Consider the following 24493-nt stretch of genomic DNA (forward strand, 5'->3'; position numbering starts at 1 on the left):
CTTCCTGTCTCACGCTGGGCCAACATGACCAAATCTAAAAAAAAGAAGTTGAACCACAATGCCGAGGAAGACTACGGCCTTCATCTTCACGACCACCAGAGGGACAGAGACAACCCCCTAGCAACAGTGCGCGCAGTCGCAGAATATACCAGGATGTGCTGCGTAATCCCGGAATTACCAAGATATAAAAAGGGACCCTGGCGGGGGTGAGGTGCGTGCTGGTGGCGGAGCCGAGACTCCCCGGCTGCCCAGCGCTGTTTTGCTTGCTGTTGCTTACTCAATAAGTTCCTTTCTATTCTTAATGCAATGCTCTCTGAAAATTAATTAAGGGGGCAACTTATAACAATGCCCAATTTCTAGGGTCCACACTTTGATCGTAAGGTGCAAAGCGGCCCTTTTAGATGCCGAGGCCTTATTGGAGAGGAAAACCCCTCATTCCATATTCCCAAATCCTCATGCTAGGAGCTGAGGCCTGAATTTTAGGGTCCAAAGCCTCCTCTTTGGGTCCAAACACCCATCTGGAGGGAGCAAAGCATCACTTTAGGATCCAGACAGAGGAAGCGGGCTGCGCTGTCCATGATTTTTAGGCCCCAGCATCACATATTAGGGCAAAAAGCATCCTCCTTGGGCTCAAAGCCCTTTTTAGAGAACGAACCCTCCTTTTCAGTGCCAGGATCATCATTTGCTAAGTCAAGGCCTGACAGTCACGTCCCAAAGGCTCAACCTGAGAGCCCAAAGCCTCTTTTTTAGCACCCAGAGCCTTCTCCTTGGGACTCAAAGCCTCAGGTTGGGGTACAAAGGCTCATTTTCTGGGTTCAAAGCCCCATTTTAGTGTCCAGAGACCCCCATGCTAGGCTCTAAAACTTCATTCTTCATGGCTGACGTCTCATGCTCAGGCTCCAAACCCTGATTTTCAGGGCCCAGAGGCTGCTTTGGGATCCTAAGCCCCCTCCTGATTGCCTACCTACTCCTTTGTAGGGCCAAGAGTCTACTTTTTGGTGACCAAAGCCTTAATATTAGGGCCCAGAGACCCACCTCTTGAATTCAGAGCCGCCTTCTTGGGGCCTTCCTCATTAGGGCCAAATGCCTCATTTTCACCCTATAACCCCTTCTCTTCAGGGCTAAGAGCATCTTTTGCGGATCCAAACCCTTTTTCTCACCCTTTCTTTGCAGCTGAGAAGCATACAGGCATGGCACCAAGGCTCCTCTATATAGACCACAGCCTTGTTCTTAAGCACCCAGCTTTCAGGACGTTTTCATCACTAAGAGAGCCTATAGTTGGGATCCAAAGCCGCCTTTTTATCACCTACTCCCTCTGTTTTTGGACACAGGCTCTCATTTTCAGGGCCCAAAGCATTCTTTTTAGACCTCAGCGTGACATATCGAGGCAGAAAGCCTCTTCCTGGGGCTCCAAAGCCTTGTTTGCAAGGATAAGCCCTCCTTTTTAGTGGCTTTTTCTTGCTTCCACGTCAATGTCGTGGACCAGGCGGCCACTTCCAAGGAACAGTTCCCCGTGTTTAGGGTCCACGATGTTATTCTAATTTAGTCTGCCCACTGCAGGGCCCAGGCAGCGTCTCCGGAACCGGCAGCAGGGCCTCTGGGGTGGGTCCCGTCCCAACAGACACAACGGACCTGGTTCCGTGCAGCAGCGACGGCTTGGAGTGCTCCCAGGTGCTCCAGGTGCGAAGCAAAGGCACAAAGCGCGGGCACCTTGCCCCAGAAACCCAGCGCAGGAGCCAGGGCTGAGGAGCAGGTGGGGCAGCGCTGCCAGGGCTGCGCAGCGGGGCCGGCCCCAAGGGGCCTGGTTCGGCAGTGGGGCTGGGGGCAGCCCCGGGCAGGGGGACCTCCCTCCAGGACAGGGGCTGGCGTCTGCAGGCCCCTGGGGACAGGACCCCCGCGGGGCTCTGGGGCCACCCGCGGGGGCCTGGGGCCGGTGGCAGCGGTGGCACTTTGTGGCATCCCTCCCCCGCCACAGGAGCAGGAGCCACATTCCCTCCTGAGCGCTCCCGGCAGGATGTCAGGGAGACCCCCCTGCTCCCCGCGAGCGGCCTGGCTGGAGGAGGCTGGGGCCTCCCCGGCCTCCAGGCCCCAGCCGCAGCCCTATGAGGAGACTGAGGTGCAGCCACTGCAGGCGCCCTCTGGCTCAGGCGTGGGCCCTTCTGCCTCGGCCGTGGCGCATCAGGAGGAAGAGGACGCCCTGAGCTTCCTCCGCGCTTGCTGCAGCCGCAGACCCAAGGTACCACTTGCTTTTGTGCCGCGGCTGCTGGCCTCCTGCGGGCAGCCCCTGCTGGGCTCCCCTGACCCGCTCGCTCGTCTCTCCCCTCCGCAGCTCAGCGAGAGGCGCAGAAGCTGAGGTTTCTGGCCTCCATCTGCGACGCCTGCCAAGCCGCCGTCGCGGACCCCCGCACGTGGGACGCGGTGTATTTCTGCCAGCTGGAGGTGGCGCAGAGCATCGAGGCGAGGGGACGCCCTGCCCCGCGGGGAGCACCCTCTGGCCGGGTGCTGGGCACCGGGAGCCGTCTGGGACGGGGCAGCCATCCTGTAGGCTGTAGGCCAGCCCCTGGAGCCGCTCGCTGGCCAGGAGATGCTGCCCTGTGCCATCCATCGCGCTGTGCCCTGCAGGCGCTGCTGCAGGAGGAGCCCAGCGATCGCCTGGACACGGAGGTGCGGCAGAAAGCCATGCTCGCCATCGCCGCCATGAGGTACCTGGGCCAGCACGGGCTTGGCCGCCACTGCCGGCCAGGGGCCCTGAGTGGGGCACAGGGTGCCGCACAGGGGGCGTTCCACACCTCTGCCCCCCTCCCCTTGCAGCACAGCGCGGCTGCTGCCGCAGGGCATGACCAACGGCATCCTGCGTGCCTGCTTCCGCGGGGTCTTCCACCTCCCTGGCCACGAGGACGGGACAGACATGGACACGTCTCTCTACGTCAGGGTATGCATGGGCTGGGCTCTGGGGATGCCACTGCTCCATGTTTGGGCGCCCCGAGCCCTGTCCTCCTCTTTGCAGACTGTGGAAGCCCTGGACAGCCTGCTGCAGGCGCTGGTGAGCAGCGCCGGCGCCTGTGGCCTCCTGGAGCTGCAGAACATCTTGAAGGTGGGGCTGGGCAAAGGCTGGGCTTCAGCAGGACGGGGACACGGCCACCCGCCTGGCCAGCGCAGCGGGGGGACGACGGGAAGGAGCAGTGCCCTGTGCTGCGGGCACACCAGCAGCTTTTCTCCCCCCAGCTCCTGCTGCCCTTCACCCAGCAGCAGCCGGAGGCCATGGAGGAGAGGGCCATGGTGCGGATCGCCGGGCTGGCCGCCTTCCTCAACACCTGCTCCTTGCCCCAGGTAGGGAGCCCCTGCTGCAGGCAGCCCCGGCGCCCCCGGCCTCGCTCCCCGGCTGCGGCTCTCCCCATCTCCAGGCTTGCGCAGAGCCGGGGCTGGGGCTGGGGCCCTGCCGCCCCGCTCAGCCATGGTCCCGCGCTGCCTCTCTCCCCAGGTCAGCTCCTGCTTTGCAGGAGCCACAGTGCTGAGGCATCATCACCCCGAGAAGCACCGCTTCGCCTTGCTTGGGAGGCTGGTGGGGTACCTCCTCCTGTGCTGCACCTGCGAGAGCGAGGGAAAAAGCCACGAGGCAGCCAAGGCTGTGCGCCACCTCTGCCTCTTCGTCACACAGCAAAGAAGTGAGCGGAGCTGCGTCGGGCCGGGTCCCTCCAGACACAGGCACAGCCAGGCCAGCACCAGGCCGCCTGGGCCCCTCTCCTCAGCAGGAGAGACCCGAGCGAGCGAGCGAGCGAGCCCGGCTGCCTTGCCGCGGGCTGACGAGCCGTTCCCCCTGCCCTGAGCGCGAGAGCCCGGGCCCTCCCTGGCCGCGCTGCCCCCGGCTCTGCTCTGGCATGCCCCCTTCCTGCCAGGGAGGCTTGTGCCCGAGCCCCCGGCTGCCACTGCCAGCTCCCCAGGCCCCCCCGCCGACAGACACTGTGTCCGCTTTTCTCCAGGCACAAGGCTGTGCGACCAGGATGCCGAGCAGCCGCAGGGCTGGCAGAGCTGGCGAGCTCGGCTGTCCTTGCGGCTCTCCGAAGACAGCAACAGCAACAGGATGTTCATGGTGAGAAGCGCCAGCCCCGAGCCCTGAGCCCTGAGCCCTGAGCCCTGAGCCCTGAGCCCCGGAGGAGAGCCCGGCCCTGCGACGGCAGCAAGAGGACCGGCGCTGTCCCCGACAAAGCCCGGTCCCCACGGGGCCCGCACGCGGCCGCACCCCAGCCGGCGCCCAGCCCCTGCTCCCAGCTCTCCTGGGGCGCTGGGAGCAGCAGGGCTGAGCGGGGCCGTCGCAGCCCTCGCGGTGGCTGAGGTGCTGCCCTTCCTCCCACAGATCTTCATGAAGTACCTGCAGCCCTCGGAACGCCTGGGCGTCTTCCTCGCCGCCGTCCAGAGCATGAGAGCCCCGAGTCCCCACAGCACCGAGCTGGCTGCCCACATGGTGGACGTGCTGGCGGCAGAGACCGACTTCCATTCGGGACAGGTGGGTGCCCGCCAGCACCCCCGTCCACGGCCACGGCTCCAGCCTCCAGAGCTCCTCGGGGCTCTGTTCCTGCCCTGGTGCCGGCCCAGTCTCAGCCGTGTCCCACCGGCAGGTGCTCCACATCGTGTGGGCCATCTACAGAAGCCTGCCGTCTGTCAGAGCCGCGCTGGCCCTTCAGAGCCTGGACAGGGCCCTGCTGCTGCTGGCCAGCAAGCGCCCCAGGGAGACGGTTGCCAGCCTGCTGCAGTGCTCACTGACCTGCACCAGGTACGGGGCCCAGCAGGGCTCCTCTCGCACACCCCCAAAGCCGTCAGCCGGGCCGGGGGCGGCCCTGCTGACAGCCCGGGGGTCCCGCAGCGTCGCCGTCACCATGTGGAGGGCGATGGTGTCTGAGCCCCCAGCCACAGAGAGGGTGCTGCACGAGCTGCTCCGCATCCTCACGAACCAGTCTGGCTGCAAGACATCCACCTCCACCAAGCACCACCCGCGCATCCAGGCCCTGGCCGTGAGTTCCTCGCTTGCCCGTCTGCGTCTCCATCGGGCAGGGGCAGGGGCAGGGGCAGGGGCAGGGGCCCCGCTCCCCTCCCCTGGCCCCTGCCAGCCTTCTCCGCACCCTGGGGCACCAGCCTGGGGGGCTGCGTCCTCCTCTGTCCCTCCCTGCCCACGCCTCCGCCTCCGGCTGCTTCCTGCAGGCAGCAAGGCCCCTCCACGAGATCCTCCTGCTGCCTACCAGCCGGGGGGAGGCGAAGGCCATTTTCCCCCAGCTCTTCCTGGCCCTCCTCTTCCAAGTGTCCTTCACCACGGAGCTGAAGCTGCAGGAGGTGCAGGTCTTCTGGGAGAAGCACCAGCAGGACCTGCTCACTCCCGTCAGGTGCCACATCCCCGGCCCCTGCTGCTCAGAGGAGCCCAGGGCTGGGGTTCCCGGCGTGACCCGGGCCCTTCTCTGCCTGCAGGTCCACGGTGCAGGCCCTGAAAGCACTGCTCCGCAGCGTGGGCCTGGGGAGCCAGGTGCTGGCCATCGAGGCGCAGGGCGTCTGGGCCGCGCTTCTCAGCGCCGAGAGCCACCTCTGGGGCGTGCAGGTGGTGGCCAGGTGAGAGCCCCTCGTCGGCACCATCCCAGCCCTGGAGGTGACAGGGGCTTCTCGGAGGAAGTGCTGCCACAGCATGGGTGCCCGTGGCCGCTGGGCTGGTGGCAAAAGAGAGCGCTGCAAAGCCAGGAGAGCTGGGCCCGCCCGGCTCGGGGCTGACGGCGCCTGCTTGCCGTTCTCCCTGCCAGGGAAATGAAGGAGTTGCCCAGGAGCCTGCGCACCACCATCATCCACCAGCTGGTTGAGCTGCTCCGCACGGAGGCCTCCTCCTGGCAGACGGTGGCCATGGTCATCCTCAGCAAGGTGAGCAGGGGCAGCAGGAGCAGCGAGCCCACGTGGGGCTCTGCACAAGCCCTGCTGCCTCGGGGCCAGGCTTGGCCGTGCCCTGGCATTCCTGCCCTGGCATTCTTGCTGCTGAGCCGGCACTGCGCCCCACGTCCTTTTCAGCTGCTGGAGTGCACAGAGCTCGGCGACGAGCTGGACTGCGTCGTGAGCCTCTTTGCCAGCTACCTGCGGAGCCCGTGCCTGGGCATGCAGAGCCTGGTGCTCAGGGCGATCCTGGGGCTCACCGAGAGGCCGGCCACGGTGAGCGGGGGCAGCCGGCAACGCCACGAGTGCCGCGGCTTGGGCTGGGCTGGCCCCGGGCTCTTGTGGCTCGGCACCTTGCCAGGCAGCGGGGAGGGGAAGGGGCGTTGGGCGGGCTGGGAGAGTGTTTTCGCCCAGGGGGCAGTCATTGCTTTCCCCAAAGGAAGGTGTTCTGTTCACACAGGCGAGGCAAACGCTCGTCCTGCTGCCGAGCATCACGGAGCAGCTGCAGGCTGCAGACAGCGACACCCGCGCTGTCGCTCTGCCCATGCTCAGCACCATGCTGCGGCTCCTGGAGGGGAGGACGCTCAGCCTCGCGGCTCTGGAGCTGGCCAGCAAGCTCCCAGCCCTCTTTGGCGACGTAAGGCTGCGTCCCCATGGCTGCGTCCCTGGGACAGCCCGCTGGGGGCTCTCCCTGCCCGCTTCCCAGCCCTGGGCGCTGCGAGCCCTTGGGCAGGCTCGTTTTGCAGCGCTTTTGGGGGCTCGGGGACTTTGCCCCAGTGGGACCCATGTCCCCCTCTCGCCCTCCCCAGGACTCAAGTACGGTGCGGCTTCTCTCTATTCGCCTCTTCCTCGACACGCTGGGCTTTGTGGAGGGCAGCCAAGAGAAGCTGCAGCAGGTGGCACACAGGAGCCTGCTCCCGCTGTCCTTCCACCTGCACGACCAGGACGAGAGCGTGGCCGAGGTGGGCATTTTGCTCCTCGGGGGAGGGCGATGCTGACTGCCCTGCCCTGCCCTGCCTTGGGGGCCCCCGAGCACCAGGGGTGCTGCAGCTGCTGGCAGCGTTAGTCTCCACTGAGGCCCCCTCCCTGCGGAGGGGCTGCGGGGGGGGGAGCAGGGTCTTCTGCCCAGGCTCTGCTGCCATCTCAGCTGTTCTGCAGGCCTCCCGGGAAGCCCTCCTTGGTGTCGCGCGCTTCCTGCGCTGGAGGCAGCTGGCGCACCTGGCCGAGACGCTCAGAGCTGGAAGATCAGCGAGTGCCTGGTACGCACAGTTCTGCACCTGGGGCCGGGGCCGGGGCCGGGGCCGGGGCCGGGGCCGGGGCCGGGGCCGCCCTGCGCTGAGCCCGCGCCCTTCCCTCTGCAGCTGGCCAGGAGGAGCAGCGCAGCAGAGGAGTACCTGGCCCAGAGCCTGCCCTACCTGCAGAGCCTGCAGGAGCCCCTGCGGCGGGAGGCTGTGAGGTTCACTGGTGAGCCGCGAGCCTGGGGTCCCCCGTCCCTGTGCCTTCGTGCTGCGCCCCGGGGAGCAACCGGGGGCGCTGACAGGCCGTGTGTCCCCAGGGCTCGTGGGGAGGCACCTGCTGGATCAGCACCAGAGCAAGAGCCAGGACATCTGCCAAGGTGAGCCAGGGAGGGGGATGGCAGGAGCCTGTCCCCTGCTCCCTCCTGGCTGTGCGGAGAGCTGGGGGCAACGTCTGCGGGGGGCCGGGCGCTCTGCGGGCACAGGGCCGTCACCTCGCCTCTCCTCTGTTCTCTCAGTCCTGCGAGGCTTGGCAAACGACCCCTGCGAGTCGGTCTCATCGCTGGCGATTCAGACCTGCAAGCACCAAGGCCACGCTCGCGCTTCAGCTTTCGGCAGCTGTGCTCCAGGCTGCAGAAGGCGTGGAGGAGGCGACGCTCTTCCCCGGCAGGCAGCTGAGCGTGCTGGAGAGCTCCCGGCATCTCCTCCTGCCTGCGGCGCAGCCCCGCTCCCCGGGCACGTTGCCTCCACTTCTCCGGCCTTCTGCGTGCCGGGGGCATGCCCGAAGCAGCTCCCGAAGCCCATGAACAACAGGGCTTCAGCCGGCGCCTCTCCAGCAGCGAGCCTGCTCCAAGACCCCCGCTTCGGCCTGGGACACTGCCAGGGATGGCAGAGCCGCAGCTCCACTGGGCCACCCGCCCTCAGAGCGGAAAGTGGCCTCCTCCTCCTCCTTGTTGCCATCAGAGCTGGCCAGCAGCATCCTCAGCTACACGCAGGCTGTGCCTCCCCAGCCCCGGGGGCACTGTGCAGCCCTCCCTGGAGCGCAGCTCTGCGCACACGCCCCACGCCTGGGGGCCTCGCTCTTTTGCCCTCTCTCTGGCCTTTCGCGCGGTCTCCCCCATTTCCCTTCCCTTCCCTTCCCTTCCCTGCCCTGCCCTGCCGTCCCTTCATTTTTTTCCTCCCTCTCCCTTTTCCCTTTAATTAAACTTTTTGTATCTCAAACCACAAGCTCCATGTGTCTGTCGTATTTTCTCCTCCTGCCTCTTGGAGGAGGGGCAGGGAGAGAGCGGCCGTGCTGGAACTCGGCTGCCCACCTGAGGAAAACCAGCACCCTGTTGGGACAGCAGGGGCGTGCTGGAGTGCTGCCTTTCTCCACTTCACCATTTTCCCGGAGGAAGGATCTGCCCCCTCTGACTCTGGCCAGCACTGAGCGTCCTTTTGGGTTTCAGACCATGCAGCCCAGAGGCTTTGAGGGACCAAAGAAGCCTTTTAGGATCCAACACCATTTTTCTCTTTCTGTTTTTCCTTTTCTGTTTTTATTTGTTTTCTATTTATTTATTTATGTATTTATTTTGAATCGTACAGACCCAAGGCCTCTAGGATGCTGAGGATGCTGCTGGCCAGCTCTGATGGCAACGAGGAGGAGGAGGAGGCCACTTTCCACACTGAGGGCGGGTGGCCCAGTGGAGCTGCGGCTGTGGCTGATGCCACGCAGCCCCAACCCATGCATGCAGCCCCTGTGCCAGCAGGGTGCGGCCATGAGGTCACAGCGCCGCGCTGTGACGCTGTGCCAGGCCACGGGCACCTCTCTGCGCCGGCCCCAATGGCGGCACTCACGCGGCGGTGGCAGCATGGGGCGGATGTGGGGGGCTGCGGCCCCCACCCGCCTCCTCCTCCTCCTCCTCGTGCTGTGTGCCCGGGATGCCTGGGCTATGCCAAGGCGAGCGCTGGGAGCAGGTGGGCGCCAGCGCCGGAGGCAGCGGCAGGGCCGGATGCGGGCGAGTCGCCGGAGGGGCTGGGGGCCGAAGCCTGGGCTGAGCCCCCCGGGGCCCCTGTGAGCCGAGCCATGCGCCGCGCTGCCCCGGCTCCAGCCTTCCCCTCCGTCGGGAGGTCCCTGAGCCCCGCCGCAGCCTCGGGCATCTCGCCCCGTGCCCCGGCCCCTCCGTCACTGCAGGGTGCTCGGGGGCACAGCGGGCAAGGGGAACGTGTCTGCTCTCTGCTTGCTTCCAGGTGACGATGCGCTCGGCAGCGCTTCCCCAGCTCCTCAGCTGGGTCCTGGAGTGGAGCTCCAGGGGCAGCCCAGCGGTAAGTTGTCACCGTCCCCTGCCTCCAAAGCAGCAGCACTGGTCCGCGGGCGACTGGAGGTCCTGCGCAGGCAGACCACCCCCTTCCGAGGGGTCGTCCGCTCCCTGGGGGGGCTTCCCGAGGGCAGACTTGGTTGCAGCACGCAGTGGAAGCCCTCCTCACCTGTCCTGGCCCCCATCTGTGCCCGCAGGCCGTGCTGTTCCAGCTGCGCCGTGGAATCCTGCTCCTGAGGCTGGGTGGCACCCCACAGGTACGTGGGCTACGGTGTGGCTCTTGCTTTCCTTGGGGTTTGTTGGTGGCTTTCTGCGCCAGCTGAGCAGTGCTGCAGCCTCTCCCTGGCCAGTGGGCTCTTCTCCACAAGAAGCGGGGACGAGTGTTTTTCCGCCAGCTCGCCCTGCTCCTGGGCCCTGCGCCGTGCCCCGGCCCCTCTGTCAGCCACCGCAGGGCGCTGGGGCAGAAGGAGCTCCCAGCACGCACTGGCAACGGTTTTGCTCTGTGCCTGTAGGTGATTTGTCCGGGACGTCCGAGCATGGTCCTGTCCTCGTGCCCCAGGGCGATCCCCCAGGTAAGTCAGCGGGAGGGAGGAGCGAGCATTGCCCTTGTTGTTTGCTGCCCGCGTGCAATGGACCTTCAGCCTTCCTTGGCCTCAGCCGCGCAGGACAGCAGAGAGGGAAGGGCTCAGGCTCGGTGACACGCCTGGGGCGCTTTGCCTTGCCAAGCTGTCTTTGCCAGCCGCTCCGCCCCCAAGCGTGCTGCAGAGCCAGCGGGCACGGTGGGCTTGAGTTTCGAGCCTGGGCTGAGCTCTGGGGAGGCCCTTCTCTGGGCAGCTGCACGCACGCTTCGTTCGTTTTGTCCCGGCACGCTGGCACTGCAGGCCCCTGCTGCCTGTTTGCAAGAGGCTCCTGGGCAGGAGGGAGAGCCCAGGGCCATGCAGCAATCCCCTGTGGGAGCTGCGCGATGGGAAGAAGCATCCCGCCCTGTTTGGTGGGAGCTGCTCTGTTCTGTGTTTGCTTGCAGGTGTGGCTGTAGGCGACGGCTCTCCAGCTTCCGCGCTGGGTCCTCGAAGAGCAAGGCATCAAGCGAGAAGAGGCCAAAGCTCCCAGAGGACCTCGGCAATCCTGCAGGAAATCCTGCAGGAACTGGAGGGAGCACAGGGTGGGTGTGCTGCACGGGGAAGCCTGAGGGGCTGGCTACAGCCGTGTGCATGCTGAGAAGCATCGCCTGCTGCAGCTAGAAGCATCCTCCTGCTGAGGAGTGGTTGCTCCCAGTGCAACTGTGCCGCTTTCTTGCCGAAGGGGCGGACGGAGAGGCTGTGCAGAAGGAGGCGCTTCCCAGGGGAAACACGCTGCCAGGCTCGGAGGGAGCGCCAGAGGCAGCGCCAGCGACCGTCCCGCCAGGTAATTGCCGTCCGGTGGCACGCTTAGCACAGAGCAGGTGCTGCCAAAGGAGCCTGGAAGCGCTCTGCAGGAGGGCTGTGGGCTCTGGCGCGCGGAGCTCAGCGCCAGCAGTGTGCCAGAGATGCTGGCGGGCCTCTGTGCCTGTGGGTGGGGATCGCCTGCCTCCCACCGCAGCCAGTTGCAGCCCGTGACCCGTACCGGAGCGTACCTCCCGCAGCACCTGAGCCCCGCAGCTTGCCCAAGTCCCCAGGGGCCCAAAGCAGCACCGCAGCAGCGAGTGGGACCCCTCCTGTGACCTGCGGCCCAGGGGGCTGCACGGACTTGCAGAGGGAGCCTCTCCATCCGCCCGTCTGTCCGCCCGTCCTTCGGCATCCTCTGTGCCTAAGCCGTGCTGAGGCTTTCCCTTTCTCTCCTTCTTGGCAGTGCTCTCAGAGCCCGGAGAAGCCCGCCACACCGGGGTGTTCCAGTTTTTTCAAGAGAATCCAGGTACTGAGCAGCCCGTAAGCGGGAGCCGCGAGCATGGCAGCGGCGCCTTCTGCTGCAAGCAAGGCAGCTTCTTCCCGGAGAGGCTGGCAGCGGGAGAGCGACCGTCTCGGCACTGCCAGAGCTCCCGCAGGCTGCCCAGCAGCGCGAGGACGCGCTAAGGCCCAGAGCTGTTCCTCCAGGTGCGGCTGGCGAGAGGAGCGCGAGTGCCTCGGCCGGTGCCGCCGTGCGCAAGCACTGCCTCGTGAGCGCGGCGGCAATCGTGGGCTCCCTGCTCTTCAGCACGCTTCTGTGCTGCGGGGTCATCCGGCTGCGCAGGAGAAGACAGCAGTGAGCGGCCGTCTCTCGCCCCAGCTCCCCGTCGGCCGGCTGCCGCTGGCCTTGCAGCACCGCCGGTGAGGTGCTGCGGCGCGGCCGCCGGGTGCTGCCCAGCCTCCTCTCTCCGCAGGCGCCTCTCCGCAGCCCCAGAAGCCCGGGCACCGAGACGGGCCCAGTGCCAGCGGCCGCCACCCGGGCCTGGACGAGCGCACCCCAGCCGGCTGCAGCGCGACCGGCCCAGCGCCCTCCAGCCCCCGTGGATACCACCCCCCCGGCCCCCACCACCGTCCCGGCCCTCCTGCCAGGGCTGGGGGCGGCCCCCCCGGCGTGCAGGGCAGCGGGGGGGTGAGGACTGGCAGCCGTCCGGCAGCTTTTCTGAGTAAAGCTCTGCACCCGAATCGCCAGTGTCCAGGCTGTGCTTCGCCTCGCGCTAAGTGGCCAGGGGAGGGAGAAGCTACAAGCAACCTGCGGACACCTTTCCCCCCTCTCCAGCCTCTTCTGCCGCTTGTCCCCGCTCTCTTGCCCTGCTCCAGCACGCAGGCCCTCCCATGGCATTGCAGGCCTTCCCAACGGGGTCCTGCATGGGCTTCCCTTTCTCTGCGAGACCAGGAAAGGGGAGGCACCGCCATAAACAGGCTGTTCCCAGTGCTGGCAGCCTTGGGGACACCAGAGCATTCCAGACACGAGCTGGGGCTCTCTTCCGAGCAGCTGCGAACGAGGCTGTCCCTTCTCAGATCCGCTTTCCAGCCAGCAGCAGAACAGAGGCAGAACCTCTTCCTCCAGCTTTCCTGCTTCTTTCGCGCAGTTTGCCTGCCTGTTCTTTGTCTCCTTGTCCTGGCCAGCCTGTTGTCCGGCGCCCTGTGGGCTGGACACACAGCTCTCTGTCTCCTCAGGCTTTTCCTTAGAGCATCAACAAGTCCTGAGCCCTGCGGGTTGGATGGCTGAGAGAGGGAGTTAGGGGGATACAAGAAATCATTAGCCACTAAAAAGGAGGAATTATCCTTTCAAACAAGGCTTTAGAGTCCAAGGAAGAGGCTTTCTGCCCTAATATGTGATGCTGGGGCCTAAAAATCATGCACAGCGCAGCCCGCTTCCTCTGTCTGGATCCTAAAGTGATGCTTTGATCCCTCCAGATGGGTGTTTGGACCCAAAGAGGAGGCTTTGGACTCTAACATTCAGGCCTCATCTCCTAGCATGAGGATTTGGGAATTTGAAAGGAGGGCTGTTCCTCTCCAATAAGGCCTCGCCATCTAAGAAGTCCGCATTGCAGGGAACCAGGTCCGTTGTGTCCGTTGGGACAGGACCTGCCACAGAGGCCCTGCTCCCGGTTCCAGAGATGGTCCCTGGGCCCTGATGTGGCAATAATAAGGTTATAATAAAATTGTGACCCTAAAAATAGGGGTTTGTTCCTTGTAAGTGGCAGCCTGGTCTGTAAGATTAATGTGTAAGCAAGAAAAAGCCACTAAAAAGGAGGGGTTACCCTTTCAGACTGCGGCAGAGTCCCGACTTCTCGCCCCGGAGTCCTCACACCAGCAAAAAGCACCAACCAAAGCCTGGGGGAACTTTGGTACAGCACAAGAGAAGGGAGTGGGGGTAGCGGAGCCGCATGGCAGAGCTGCTGCTTTTCACCATTTGATCATCCCTGATAACTGAAAGTAAGGCTGGGTGGGATGACCCCCACCCCCAGTCCTGGCAGCAAGCTTGGTCCACAACACACTGGAATAACGATTCTGCTCCCTCACACCCCTACAGCTTCATCATCTGACACGGGTACAGTCAAAACAATGGCATACACGAGTAAAAGTCAAGAGTTGACATAGTAACTCCAGGATTTGGCTATCAACTGTCCGAGAAATCAGAACACCGAAGCTTCACAATGTGCCCAACATCGAGTTGTGCCAAGGGGGGAGGAAGGAAGAAGCTTTACGTTTAAGCCTTCAGAGCATCGCTCCATCAGAAGATCGATTTGCAGCCACCGTGGCGTGCCAATGGAGATCTTTCTGTGCCGAAAGAAGTGCTTTGTCCTCTCAATAGCGAAGGTAGCCACCTATAGTTACAGAACGGATGCACAAGCCCTTAACTCTGACCAGCAGGGAAATTTAGGACAACTGAGTGCAGATCCTGCCAATTTCTACCCGTTCGGACTGTGCTTTAAGTCTCATTGCAAAGCCTCAGTTAGAAAAAGGATCACCTCGGGGTATCCAACAAGAAGAACAGTTTCAATTTTTTTTTTTTTTAAATATACCATAGGACTACGCAGTTCAACTGTCAATCATCTCGGAGAGTTCAAGGAGGAGCTCATCCTCGTCCTTCCCTAGGTCTAAGTCAATCTCGGCTTCCAGTCTGCCTCCTGAGATTTCCCAAAGTAGCTTCTCCAAATCTTCATCCGCAGATAAGGGCGCGTTCCCTGTGGAACTCAGCCGGCGTGTCCGTGCCTCTTCTAGCTGGGAAGAAGCTGAGGTCGAGGTCTCGAGATCGATCTCCATCTGCTCCTCTAGTCTTGCCGGGCTTCCAAGACGCACTTCAGGTCTTGGGAGAGCAAGAAAGAACAATCAGGATATGCCATTTCTTAACGGGAAATCCCTTTTCTGCAAACCGGCTCTTAAAACTGTAGGCAAGCCCTCCTACGCTTCAATCTTACACAGGGATTGTTATCAATCAACCCAGGGCTACATTTAGAGCCCGATGTGTTACCAGGTACATTTTTCAGTCTGGGGCTTTATCTGTGAAGCCAGGGCACCTGGAGTTGAGGTGGCATTCTTGAGGACCAAAAGGCAGAGGACACTACTCCTCATCTATCACCTCCCGAGGAAGTAGAACTTCACCTCCTCCTCGTTCAGGTATTCAGACAACCCAAGAAGTCACTGGAAAGCTGTGCTGACTTGCAGCATTTAAAGAAAGCCTAATTAAGCAATCCTGCTAGCTGCTAGAAAGTGGTTTCAGGTGACTTATTCCTTTGATGGATTTGGGCTTTAATTATCTCAGAACCCTCCTTTTTTCCCCACATGTGACAGAACTTATGTTTCCCTGGGGATATACACTGATTAAGAAAAAGAACAAGTTGGGGTTGTCACCTGTTTTGGGCATTTTCTTCAAGTCTGATGGCTGGGACGAGCTCCGGCACGTCTGAAACACCCTAGAAAGCAGCAAAACAGTATTTATGACACATGGGTAAAAGATTCCTTAATAGCTTTTTCTTCCACACTGCTTCTCCTCTGGCATTGCGGAGCCGTGGCCAAAATGCAAAACCAAGGTGCTCCTGAAGAAAGTTCACATTCACCTGGAGGTTACTCATGATCTTGTGTCTTTTAAGAACATGGCATTCATGGACAAAATCCCCCCCACCAGAGAAATCACAGCATCAGAGTACCGGTTAAAGAGTGCCATTCAGCTCATAAATACAGAAGGGTTCTACAAGCATCCTGTAGACAGCTACTGGATTTCCAAGGAAACAGAAGGCCTGCAGAACGTTTGCCTTTTCCACCTTTTCTCCTAGAGGAGGGTAGGAATTTAACAAGGGATCCATCTCTGCGTTAGCCCCTGGCCTTACCATGGCTGCTTTTTTGGCTGGAGGTCCCATCATGTCAGCATCCAAGGCAGTCCGGAGTTCCACAGCTGCTATGGCAGAGGGATAACTCCCAGGTGCCTTACGTTTCAATGCCTTCTTCTTGGGGAAAGTGACTTTCCCACCCGAAGGCTTCGCAGATGTCATCAAGTTGGCTAGAGTAAAAGGAAGAGAGAACTGATACAGTCTTGCTCTGCCTCAGGAAAAATCCAGGTTCTCTTCATCATTTCCACAGTCCTTCTACACAGTTAAATGCATTTGGCCAGCAGAATTGCACCGCCATTGCCTGGATTCTCAGGAATGTTTTCCACATAGTAAACTCTGTCTACCAATAATCCATACAAAGGAACCAAGAAACCGAATAGCTACAGTAAATAAGAATCCAGGACAAGGGAAACCTCAGACACATAGCAATCCTAAGTGCAAGCTAGGTTCACAAATATAGACAGCTTTTATATTTCAAGTCCTGCTCCCTCTAGGAAAGGGAAAAGCAGCAGTTAGAGTAGGACAAGAGCGTATGCAACTGTTGTACCAGCTTCCTCTTCCTTGCAGTGATGTCCCACAGTTAAGTTGTTCTACAAAGTCCAAATTTGTAGTGTCATTTTCTAGTCTCCCGTTCCTTACCTAACATCTGGCTGGCCGGAAAAGAAACAAACTAAGAAAAAGAAAGTCCACACTTCGCTTCGTAGCATTGCGTGGCAAAATGCACCCAGCCAGAGTTACAGCATGAGAACTGTCATCTTCTGTCTGTATTTCAGAAGACAACCTAAGTAACTCTTAACCTTCAACACTTACTTTTAGCTTCCCGGCCCTGAAATTGAGCTGCCACTTTCCCTGCTGGTTCAGTATGAAAGAAGCCAGCAGTAGATTTGACAGCAGCTTCCTCCTTCCCAAGCTTCTCTTGTTGTTCTCGCTGTTGCCACTTCTCCCACCGTCTCTCTTCAAAGCTCTTCTCTGGACATTTACGAGTTCCACTCTGCTGAGTGGGCTAGAAGGAAAGAAAAGTAGTGCATGAATAGGACACAAAAAAAAAAATAATCCGTGGAGATTTCGTTAAGAAAATCTGATCAGCAATCCCTCCAAAATGGTCTTGATGTGGAACAGCATATTAATATCGTTCAGGTTACTGTTGTGTTTTTTTTTCCCTAAAATTCTGCCTGTAACAAGAGCCATGCTTTACTATGGACACAGTCTCACATATCTGCAATATCCACTATGGCAAGCTTCTTTAAACAGCTAGGGTGTTCTGCTGTACATCTATTTATCCCATTCTTTTTAAGCAGCAGAAAGTCATACAAGTTCCCCTAGACAGTATCCACTGACAGATTGATTTCCTTGAACACAGAACTCTGGCCTTCTGCATTAAATCCTTCATGTCTGACAGATCAAGTCAGTAAGAACAAAAAGAATTCCCTCCACGTTAACTGTGTAGATTTCAGCTGGTGCTAACAGGGTTTCTTTGTTGCTGTGGTATAAACAGACTGATTCCAAGTTTGAGGAGTACAGAGTTGTCTGGAAATGCTGCTGGCGATAGGATTTAGACTGCACTGCAGCTCCTACCAGGTGCTGAAGGGTAAGAACACACTCAAGAGGGTGGCACACGGTGAGTAACCAAACTTGTCAGAATGATCAGAAATTGTACGAATGTATGTGTGTCTTCACAGAGGACTCACCTGTACATCAGGTACAGAGGAAAGTTTAGGACAAGGCTGGTTCAATTCCACTGCCTTCTTTTCTTTTTTTAAAGCACCTGAAAAAAGAAGACCAAAAAAAGTTTGGTCAACGGCAGAAATAAAGAAAGCTGGGTACTTGTTTCCAATGTGCATTTATTTCCTTGTGCCCCATGAGAGAGAGAGAGAAAGGCTACAATGTGCAATCCATTCAGCAATTATCCATGAAGCAGATCCTGAGCAAACTGAACTTGCTCAAGATGGGAAGCACCTCACTGGGGCAGGCATTAAAGCATCTGTTTATGGAGCACCTGTTAGTTTTGTGCTCCATAAAGATTTCTGCTCTGCTGGGGCAGGTCCGGGTTGTGCTGAGGGAGCTGCACGAGCAGGTCTTGCCCCTGCGCTGGAATCTTCAGTTTTACCATGCCCTTCAGCCTCGGCTTTGGCTTGAGTTTCGCGTCTCTGAAGAGCTTTCTCACGACGGATTTCCTCCAGTGTTTTCACATGGATCTCTCCCATCGGCTTAGCAGCCTTCCCTGTCATCATCAAGAAATGAGGAGAAGCACCAACATTTAAAGAGAGTCCAGCAATAGTTTCAGTCTCCAACATTTGTCAGAGCACTAAGGAAAACTAATCTTGAGTGTTCCCAATAATGCATCTTAGAACAATATCCTTAGAACAACATTCTCCTCCTCCTCTGAGCCACTTGTATTTTGAAGACCAGCCCTATCCAGAGAGAACTGCTACACAGAAATGCTGCTTTACTTTAGTACTTTTTCAGACTGCATTTCAAATTCCTGCTCCTGGCAGTGGTTCTATTCTAATTGTACGGAACGGTTCACAGAAGCAGCTAAAAACCTTGACAAGGCACAAGTAGAAAAGAAACACACACCTAGAGCCAGATTTCTGATAGTGGCTGTCAGAAGAGCTTCAGCACTCAAGCAAGAGGCATCAGTTCTTTGTTTTCGTTTCAATTAGTTTTTAGGGATGGATGAAAGCAGTCCAAGTTCATGGAAAGGAAGGAGGAGAAAGCATATTTAATATCTAGCTGTTACCTCTCTCAGTACTGGTCTGTTTAGGAGGTAATCCCAGCCTGTCCTTCAGAGACTTGGCAACTTGAACTGCAAAACAGTTCAATTCAAGAACGAATTAGGGAGGCTGCAGAATGTCAACTTCAGGTTCACATTGCAAAACAAGACAGGAAAGGGAACTTTGAATCCCAGTGATTACCACCTCAGCCAACATGCAAAAAGAAACATCACTGGAAAAGGACAAACAGAAAGACTAAATACAAAACCCAGGAATCCAATCCAGATGCCTGTTTAGTACCTGGATCTCTCTTGGGTGCTTTGTCAGCATTTCCCGGAGCCTCTACCTTCTTCCCCAGCCTTTCAGCAAGGCGGCGCTTCACTGGAAGGGTGCTTACATCGTCTTCAGAGAAAACAAGGAATATTGTAAGAACTTTTCTTTGCAGGAAGCTTTGAGAACAGTCAACAATAAGCTTCTATTTTTCAAGCATATTTTCATAGAATTGCCTTTCAGCTGATAAATGATTTTTTTTTTTGGCCATTTCTGCAGTCAACACAGATCTCCACTGCAACGTATTTGCCTTTCATACATCAAAAATACTCTTTAATGCAGTCATATATAGAAGGCAGCACCTACGTAACAGCTCATAAAAAGTTCTTACCCGCGGAGGCTTTCTGTTTTCCTTGTCTATCAGCAAGATCTAGTCGAACCACAGGTTCCTCCCCTAAAACAAAAGGGATTTTTTTTTTCTATTTCACAGAAACCAGTAGCCAACAGAAATATTATCCTGTTAGCCCATCTCCACCATGTCAGACACTGTTTTGACAGCTAAACCACATAAACTCATATTTTAACTATAATTAACATAGAAAAAAAATATTAATAGTCTCAGTGCTTGCTTCAAATTCCAGCTGAGATAGTAGAGAGTGAATCTGAGTCTGCTTGACAGCTATACTTTGTGCAGAACAAAGCTGCATAAGCAAGCAGAATATTATTAGGTACAAATGCTGACAAATAGTCCTTTCGAAGGTGAATGTCTACGAGTAAAAGTACTTCCACACTTTTTTCCCTTTCAAAGGCATTTGCACAGCTCTAAACAATGTATACACAAACTCCTGTCATACTGTGTCCACACCTGCCACTGTCAGCCTCTTTAATGCTTCAGAAATTGCTTCTTATATAGCACTGTCTTCTACAGCTCTTTCTTCTCGTTACTCTTCTGTTTTTCAGTTACCCCCCTATTTGCATACTGACACTTTTTTTTTTTCTCCTGCCACTGCACTTAACCTGAGCACCAAATCTTGCCAGTACAACCAGGGACTTTAAGCATAAAAGCACGTTTTGAACAGAAGGCAGCACCAGAAGGCTAACATGGGTGAATTGTTTTAATTATTGCTTAACCCTCCAGTTTGGGAGTAATGAAATCAAAACAAAAGCATTCACTATTACCTTTCCTGGAAGACAGTGTCACAGTTCTCACCACTGTCCGGACGTTTTCCTTTTCTGGAGCAGGAAAAATCATAGAATCAACGGGACGAAGAGAAGATCTTGAAGAACCTTCTGTTCAGAGCAACCAAAACATAAGGAAGTTTATCCAACATAAAAAACTATCACAAAAACCAAAAAACTTTAAATTATTTGTTACTGTCCAAAATACAGCAAGCAGAGCATGTAAATAAGAGAGGTGACTAATTTGCCTTTGGTTGCCCTTTGAACTCCCATTTAGAATACCAGCTGGCTGAGAATCAGGTTGCTTGATGCCCCCAGCTAAAAATGGAAGTCTGTCCCTCAAGCAGCTCCCAGGCACCATCACCTGCCGTGACCAGGATAAGAAAGTAGGGAATATTAACTCACCACCATGTCTCTTATTTTTTTCCTTCATCTTCTGAGATTTGATTTCCTCAAGTGTTTTTATTCCAAAATTCAGATTGCCCTCTGAAAACAGGAAACAGTTCATGAGACTGGCTTAGAGGCACTAACTGAGGGACCACAGGTCCTCAGGCTTCTTAGCGCTCAGGAACTTTCTGAAGTATTTAGAATAAAGCCTGTCAACACTCCTCACAAGTGAAAGAGCCAGAGAACCAAGGGCATTTTGCCCCCCCTATCATCCTTCAGGCTTAAAAATGTAGTTTTAATTTTAATCCATTTACACCATATTAGATCCCTCTATCGTTAGACATGGTTTATCAACAGTGGTTGCAAGGCTGCACGTGCAGCCATTTCAACTCCACGCTGTGGCCCTGTTTTGTTCTCCAAAAGTAAAGAAAAGGAGTTCACCTTTCTGACCCAATGGGCACGTGATGGTATGAATGGCAGAAATGAGATCATGGAAATAACCGAGTCCATTCAGCACCCCTACATTTTGTTGTGTTTTTACACCACACTGCTTTTGAGTTAACTGTCAAGTTCTTCTGATTTATCCTACTAAGGTGCTGGAATACCTTGTTTAGTAGCAGTAGAACTGCCTTTGCGAGTGGAAATCACCCGTAATCCATTTTTGCCTTTCGCAGCTGGTTGCTGGACGGGAGTTCTAGTTTCTTCTCCCTCCTCAGAAAGCTGGTCTGAAGGGGAAAAATCTATTCAGTTATGCATAGACCAGATTGTTCATGATTACGTAGCTCATGCAGTGACACTTCAGCCCATGCTTCATATAAAAAACTTTGTCGCTCTTTTGTTTTGTTTTGTTTTTTAAAGAGCTACACTGACCTGATAAACTCCTAAGTAGAATACACTAGGACAAAACATCTAGGACTCTAGATTCTCTCTGCAGATTTAACTACTACACAACACATTGCTCTTCAGACAGAAAAAAGAAATTTCCTTCCTAGTTTCACACAGAACTTTACACAACAGACCAGCTAAAGCCAGGAGTGGTTCTAAGCTTTCCTCCAACGTTTCAGGTTCTGTCCACTGACTGCCAGACAAAGCCACCAGTGACCTGGCCAGACTGCCTGCCCTATCGCTAGTCAGACCTCAGGTCATCTGTGATTTCTACATTCATTTACAGCACAGATTCCTTCAAGAACCAAAGATTTAACACATTCATTTACAGCATGAATTCCTTCAAGAACCAAAGATCTACACATTCATTTACAGCACAAATTCCTTCCAAGAACCATAACGTGCTCACCATCATCATCTTCATCATCATCTGCAGCATTGATTACAACTGGAGGGTGTGTAGGGCTTGGGACATTTTCAGAGTTTTCCACTTTCGTCACCCCCTTAGCTGTGGAGAGGGATTTGACTGGACAGAAAGTTTCTTTTGCTGCAGTGACATCTGAGCCACTTTCAAATCATCGTCCGCGGACTCAGGCGGACTTGGCAGTGTAGCTAGAGGAAGAGGAGGATCATCGGTAATATGGCAGTTTAAAACTTTGACCACAATGCAAAGAGATGGTAGGAAAGGCAGATAACCCGCACAGACAACAAATTCAGCATCTCCTTTTGCCCACCCCATCACTGTTTACACCGGGAACAATGACTTCCCTTCGAACAACAACACATCTCCCTACCACCCAGCAAAAGATGAAACAACAGGAAGCAAACTGCAAGGCAAACATCACACAAAGCCAAGAGAAGCTGAGCACGAAAGCAGAAAACAAACACCAGCAGTACACTCGGTGCAGTACACCTATGACTGCAGACCTTTTCCTGCACTCACAAATGAACAGTTACCTGATGCCCCCTACAGGATTGGCACCCACTAAGTAATACTCCAAATTAATTCTTCAGTGCTTAAAGAAAAAGGACCTAAACTCACTCTTGCTTGGTGGGAAGAATTGTCCATCGATGTAACGTCCCTTTGCATGATGAAAAGCACAGTTGGCTTTCTGACAGCCTCCCGGCTGCTTCTCCCAGTAGCAAGGAATCTCACTGCGCTTTTTCTGAAGACAGAAAGAAAGAAAAGCTCGTGATAACATGCACCTGAGGCTTGCAAAGAGATGCACAGCTCCAGATCACGACAGCTGTCACAACGCAGTGCTGAAACATCATTCCAAAGGTCAGTTTCTCAGTTAAGTGGAGTATTTCTGGGCATATTCACAAAGTTTGCATAAGCTGCAACCACTATGCACATTTAGATTTGTCATCATTCAGTTTGAGAAGACAGGCACTCTCAGGCATCAGTTGAGGGTGGCTTAAACTAATACACCTAGGATTATACTAGCATTATTCAGAGGGAAAAAGAACATCTGAAATTGCCTAGGTTAACCCTGTCTAGAACTACTTCTTGGAGACATAGTTCTTCTGCACCTTTAACTTTCCCCACTTCCTACCCCAGGCAGCTAGAACAGCGTTATCGGAAGGACTGTGGGTCAGAAGAGACCTGAGAGTTCATTATCAAGCCTGCTCCCATGACGATAGAACAGCCTGTTTATTACCCCCCTGCTCCAGCAGGTTTTAGCAGTCTATTTAACAGCTATTCTGCATCTGTTGAGAAAACTGTCAGCATCTAATAAATATATATATATATATATATATATCTTGCTAAGACACACCTAAGGCATTGATTTTATTTCCCTCTGCTTCCTCCCACCCCCTCTCTTGGTAACAGAAACCAGTATGATTTTGAAGCAAACGAATCTATCCTGCAAAAGCACAATCAGTACACCTACGGCACTGAAAAATGCTTTTGTTGATTGATTTTGAGAACACATCGTTAGGCACTCACGTCAATTTCCATGTGTCTGAATCGGCAGACATTCCTGAAACAACGACCCTCCTGCCACAGCTTGCAGACCGTCTCATTGCCCAGAGCAGCTTCGCAGTGGCGGTAGGCACATTTGTCTCCCTGGAACCAAAAGGAAACCAACAAGGAAAATAGAGTACAGCCTCAAAAATGGCCATGCTGCTGCCTAATGTTGCTACAACTGAATTCAGAATCTATCTGGTTCTCAAGTTAACCAAAGACCAGTGTGCTTCCTCCTCCTAATCTACTCCTTCCTGAAAAAAATGGGGAAAAAAAGCAAAGCAAAGGAAAGCCAGCCATACCTTGGTACAGGTAGAATAGAAATAGAAGTAGCAATCGTCTCCTTGTTTAGACATGACGACGAGTTCTGCTAACAAGCTCGGGTTCTCTCCACAGGGACTTCCTCTGCTCTTGGAGAGAGCTGTCTTCACCCTTGCTTGGGCTGAAAGTCTTCTACTGGCTTGTGAGCAGGGAAATCTTCTTTTGAAAAGTAACCCTAAAGAAAGTAACAAGTGAAAAATAATGAGGAACCAACAGTTTTCCAGCTGTCTTCAGTTAATCAAATCAAGTTATCAGTCTCTCAAAGAGAGCAAAGCCTTTTTCCCAAATTCTGGAAATACACACCAACAAGTGGCATAAGCTTTGCCTTTGCTGAAGGAAGACAAATAACACAAAGAAAATCTGTCTAGTTTGTTTTACAGGCTTGTCTTTCTCAGTATGGAACAAACTGACCTCCCTGGTCTAACTTTGCAGTTGGCTATTCTGCCTTTGTCCTGGAGAGAAGAGCAAGAAAGAAACAAATCTATTTTTGCACTCCAAAAACGCGTTAGAGAAGGATTATCACACCCACCTAAGGGTACTTCCTTGTTTGTTTATAAAGCACCAAGTATTTCTCTTGGACAGTCTCTGTTGCTGGTCTGTTTTGTGCCTTCCATTTACAATAAAGATATTAAGATGCTTACCCCTTGTTTTTTGTTTTTTGTTTTTTTTTTCTAACGAACAGTGGAAGTGGAGAGTCGGATGACAAGCAAGAACAAACACTAGAAACTCCTTGTTCTGCCCCTGCTTTTTAATCACCCAGCATCACCCCGGCTGCAAAACAGCCTCTGCTGATTTACCTGCTTGTTAAAGCACCCCACAGGCTGCAAGTGCGGTGTGCTAGGTGTCAAGTTCTATTTCACGGTGCACAGGTAACCATTCATCTTCCCACAGTCGAAGCACAGAACAGCCTCTTGCTAACAGAACTCATCCCTGCTGCTGCAAGAAACCTCATGGCCTGCAGGAAAACCTCAAGCTAAGAGTTCCAAAGCAAAAGCAGAAAACGCATGATTTGTACTCTTTATATTGGAGTGAATTCTAGCTGCTAAACGCTGCCTACATCTGAGGGCACGTTCTGAGGCTGGGAGGAAGGACACTCAACACCCACTGACAGCAGGAGTGCAAAGATGCCAGCCAAGAAGGCAAAGGTTAGAGCTGAACGCTGCCTCAGCTTCCTCCAGCAGCCAGCTGGGGGTCACCTTTCACCACGCGCTCTGAGACTCTGAGCCCTGAATTGGCAACATGACTATTTTTTTCCACTATTAAGCTTTTCATTAGTGCTTTTGGTTTGTTTGTGGGTATTTTTGTTTGCTTTTTTTGTCTTAGTTTCTAATTTTTATGGAGCAGTGACTTTAGCTAGAAAGAAGGGAGAAGCCAAGTATTTCTCAGTGAAGACGATAACAATTCTGTCTCTGTATTTGTAGAAAGAGACTGTTTGGCAGGTACAGGATACTTCACTGAGACTGTATTCTAGATAAACAGAAAACCTGACTGAAGAAATCTGTGTCCTTCCAGATTCCTGGGCATTTCAAGCGGTGACTCCTGAACGTTCTTGGGAAGAAGACCAACAACAGATAAGTGAT

General features: G+C 55.4%; 1 protein-coding gene, 1 long non-coding RNA gene and 1 pseudogene across 3 annotated transcripts; 1 reads left to right on the plus strand and 2 right to left on the minus strand.

Annotated features, from left to right (window-relative positions):
* Window positions 1-1352: 1352 nt before the first annotated feature.
* Window positions 1353-7792, plus strand: LOC140002771 (maestro heat-like repeat family member 5). Of its 2 annotated transcripts, XM_072039987.1 has the most exons (21): window positions 1353-1753; window positions 1976-2236; window positions 2330-2702; window positions 2812-2932; window positions 3008-3094; window positions 3226-3330; window positions 3482-3665; window positions 3981-4090; window positions 4355-4504; window positions 4617-4771; window positions 4862-5009; window positions 5197-5375; window positions 5458-5595; window positions 5781-5895; window positions 6040-6177; window positions 6362-6538; window positions 6711-6863; window positions 7060-7160; window positions 7263-7365; window positions 7457-7516; window positions 7655-7792. In XM_072039987.1, exons 3-19 carry the CDS (start codon window positions 2680-2682, stop codon window positions 7354-7356), a joined length of 2178 nt encoding a protein of 725 aa, XP_071896088.1. In that variant the 5' UTR covers window positions 1353-1753; window positions 1976-2236; window positions 2330-2679; the 3' UTR covers window positions 7357-7365; window positions 7457-7516; window positions 7655-7792. The 2 variants fall into 2 exon arrangements, with proteins under 2 accessions (XP_071896088.1, XP_071896089.1); XM_072039988.1 differs by lacking the exon at window positions 1353-1753 and having other exon boundaries at window positions 1764-2236.
* Window positions 7793-12433: 4641 nt separating this feature from the next.
* Window positions 12434-14775, minus strand: LOC140002788 (uncharacterized). Its single transcript, XR_011810295.1, has 2 exons — window positions 14333-14775; window positions 12434-14167 (listed from the first exon to the last, which is right to left on the minus strand). It is a non-coding gene; the product is annotated as an uncharacterized lncRNA (long non-coding RNA).
* A 236-nt stretch (window positions 14776-15011) lies between these two features.
* Window positions 15012-24493, minus strand: part of LOC140002814 (zinc finger CCCH domain-containing protein 11A-like) — a 37149-nt pseudogene continuing 27667 nt past the window's right edge.

This window comes from Anas platyrhynchos, chromosome 6 (assembly GCF_047663525.1).
Source record: "Anas platyrhynchos isolate ZD024472 breed Pekin duck chromosome 6, IASCAAS_PekinDuck_T2T, whole genome shotgun sequence".
Classification (NCBI taxonomy): Eukaryota; Metazoa; Chordata; class Aves; order Anseriformes; family Anatidae; genus Anas; species Anas platyrhynchos.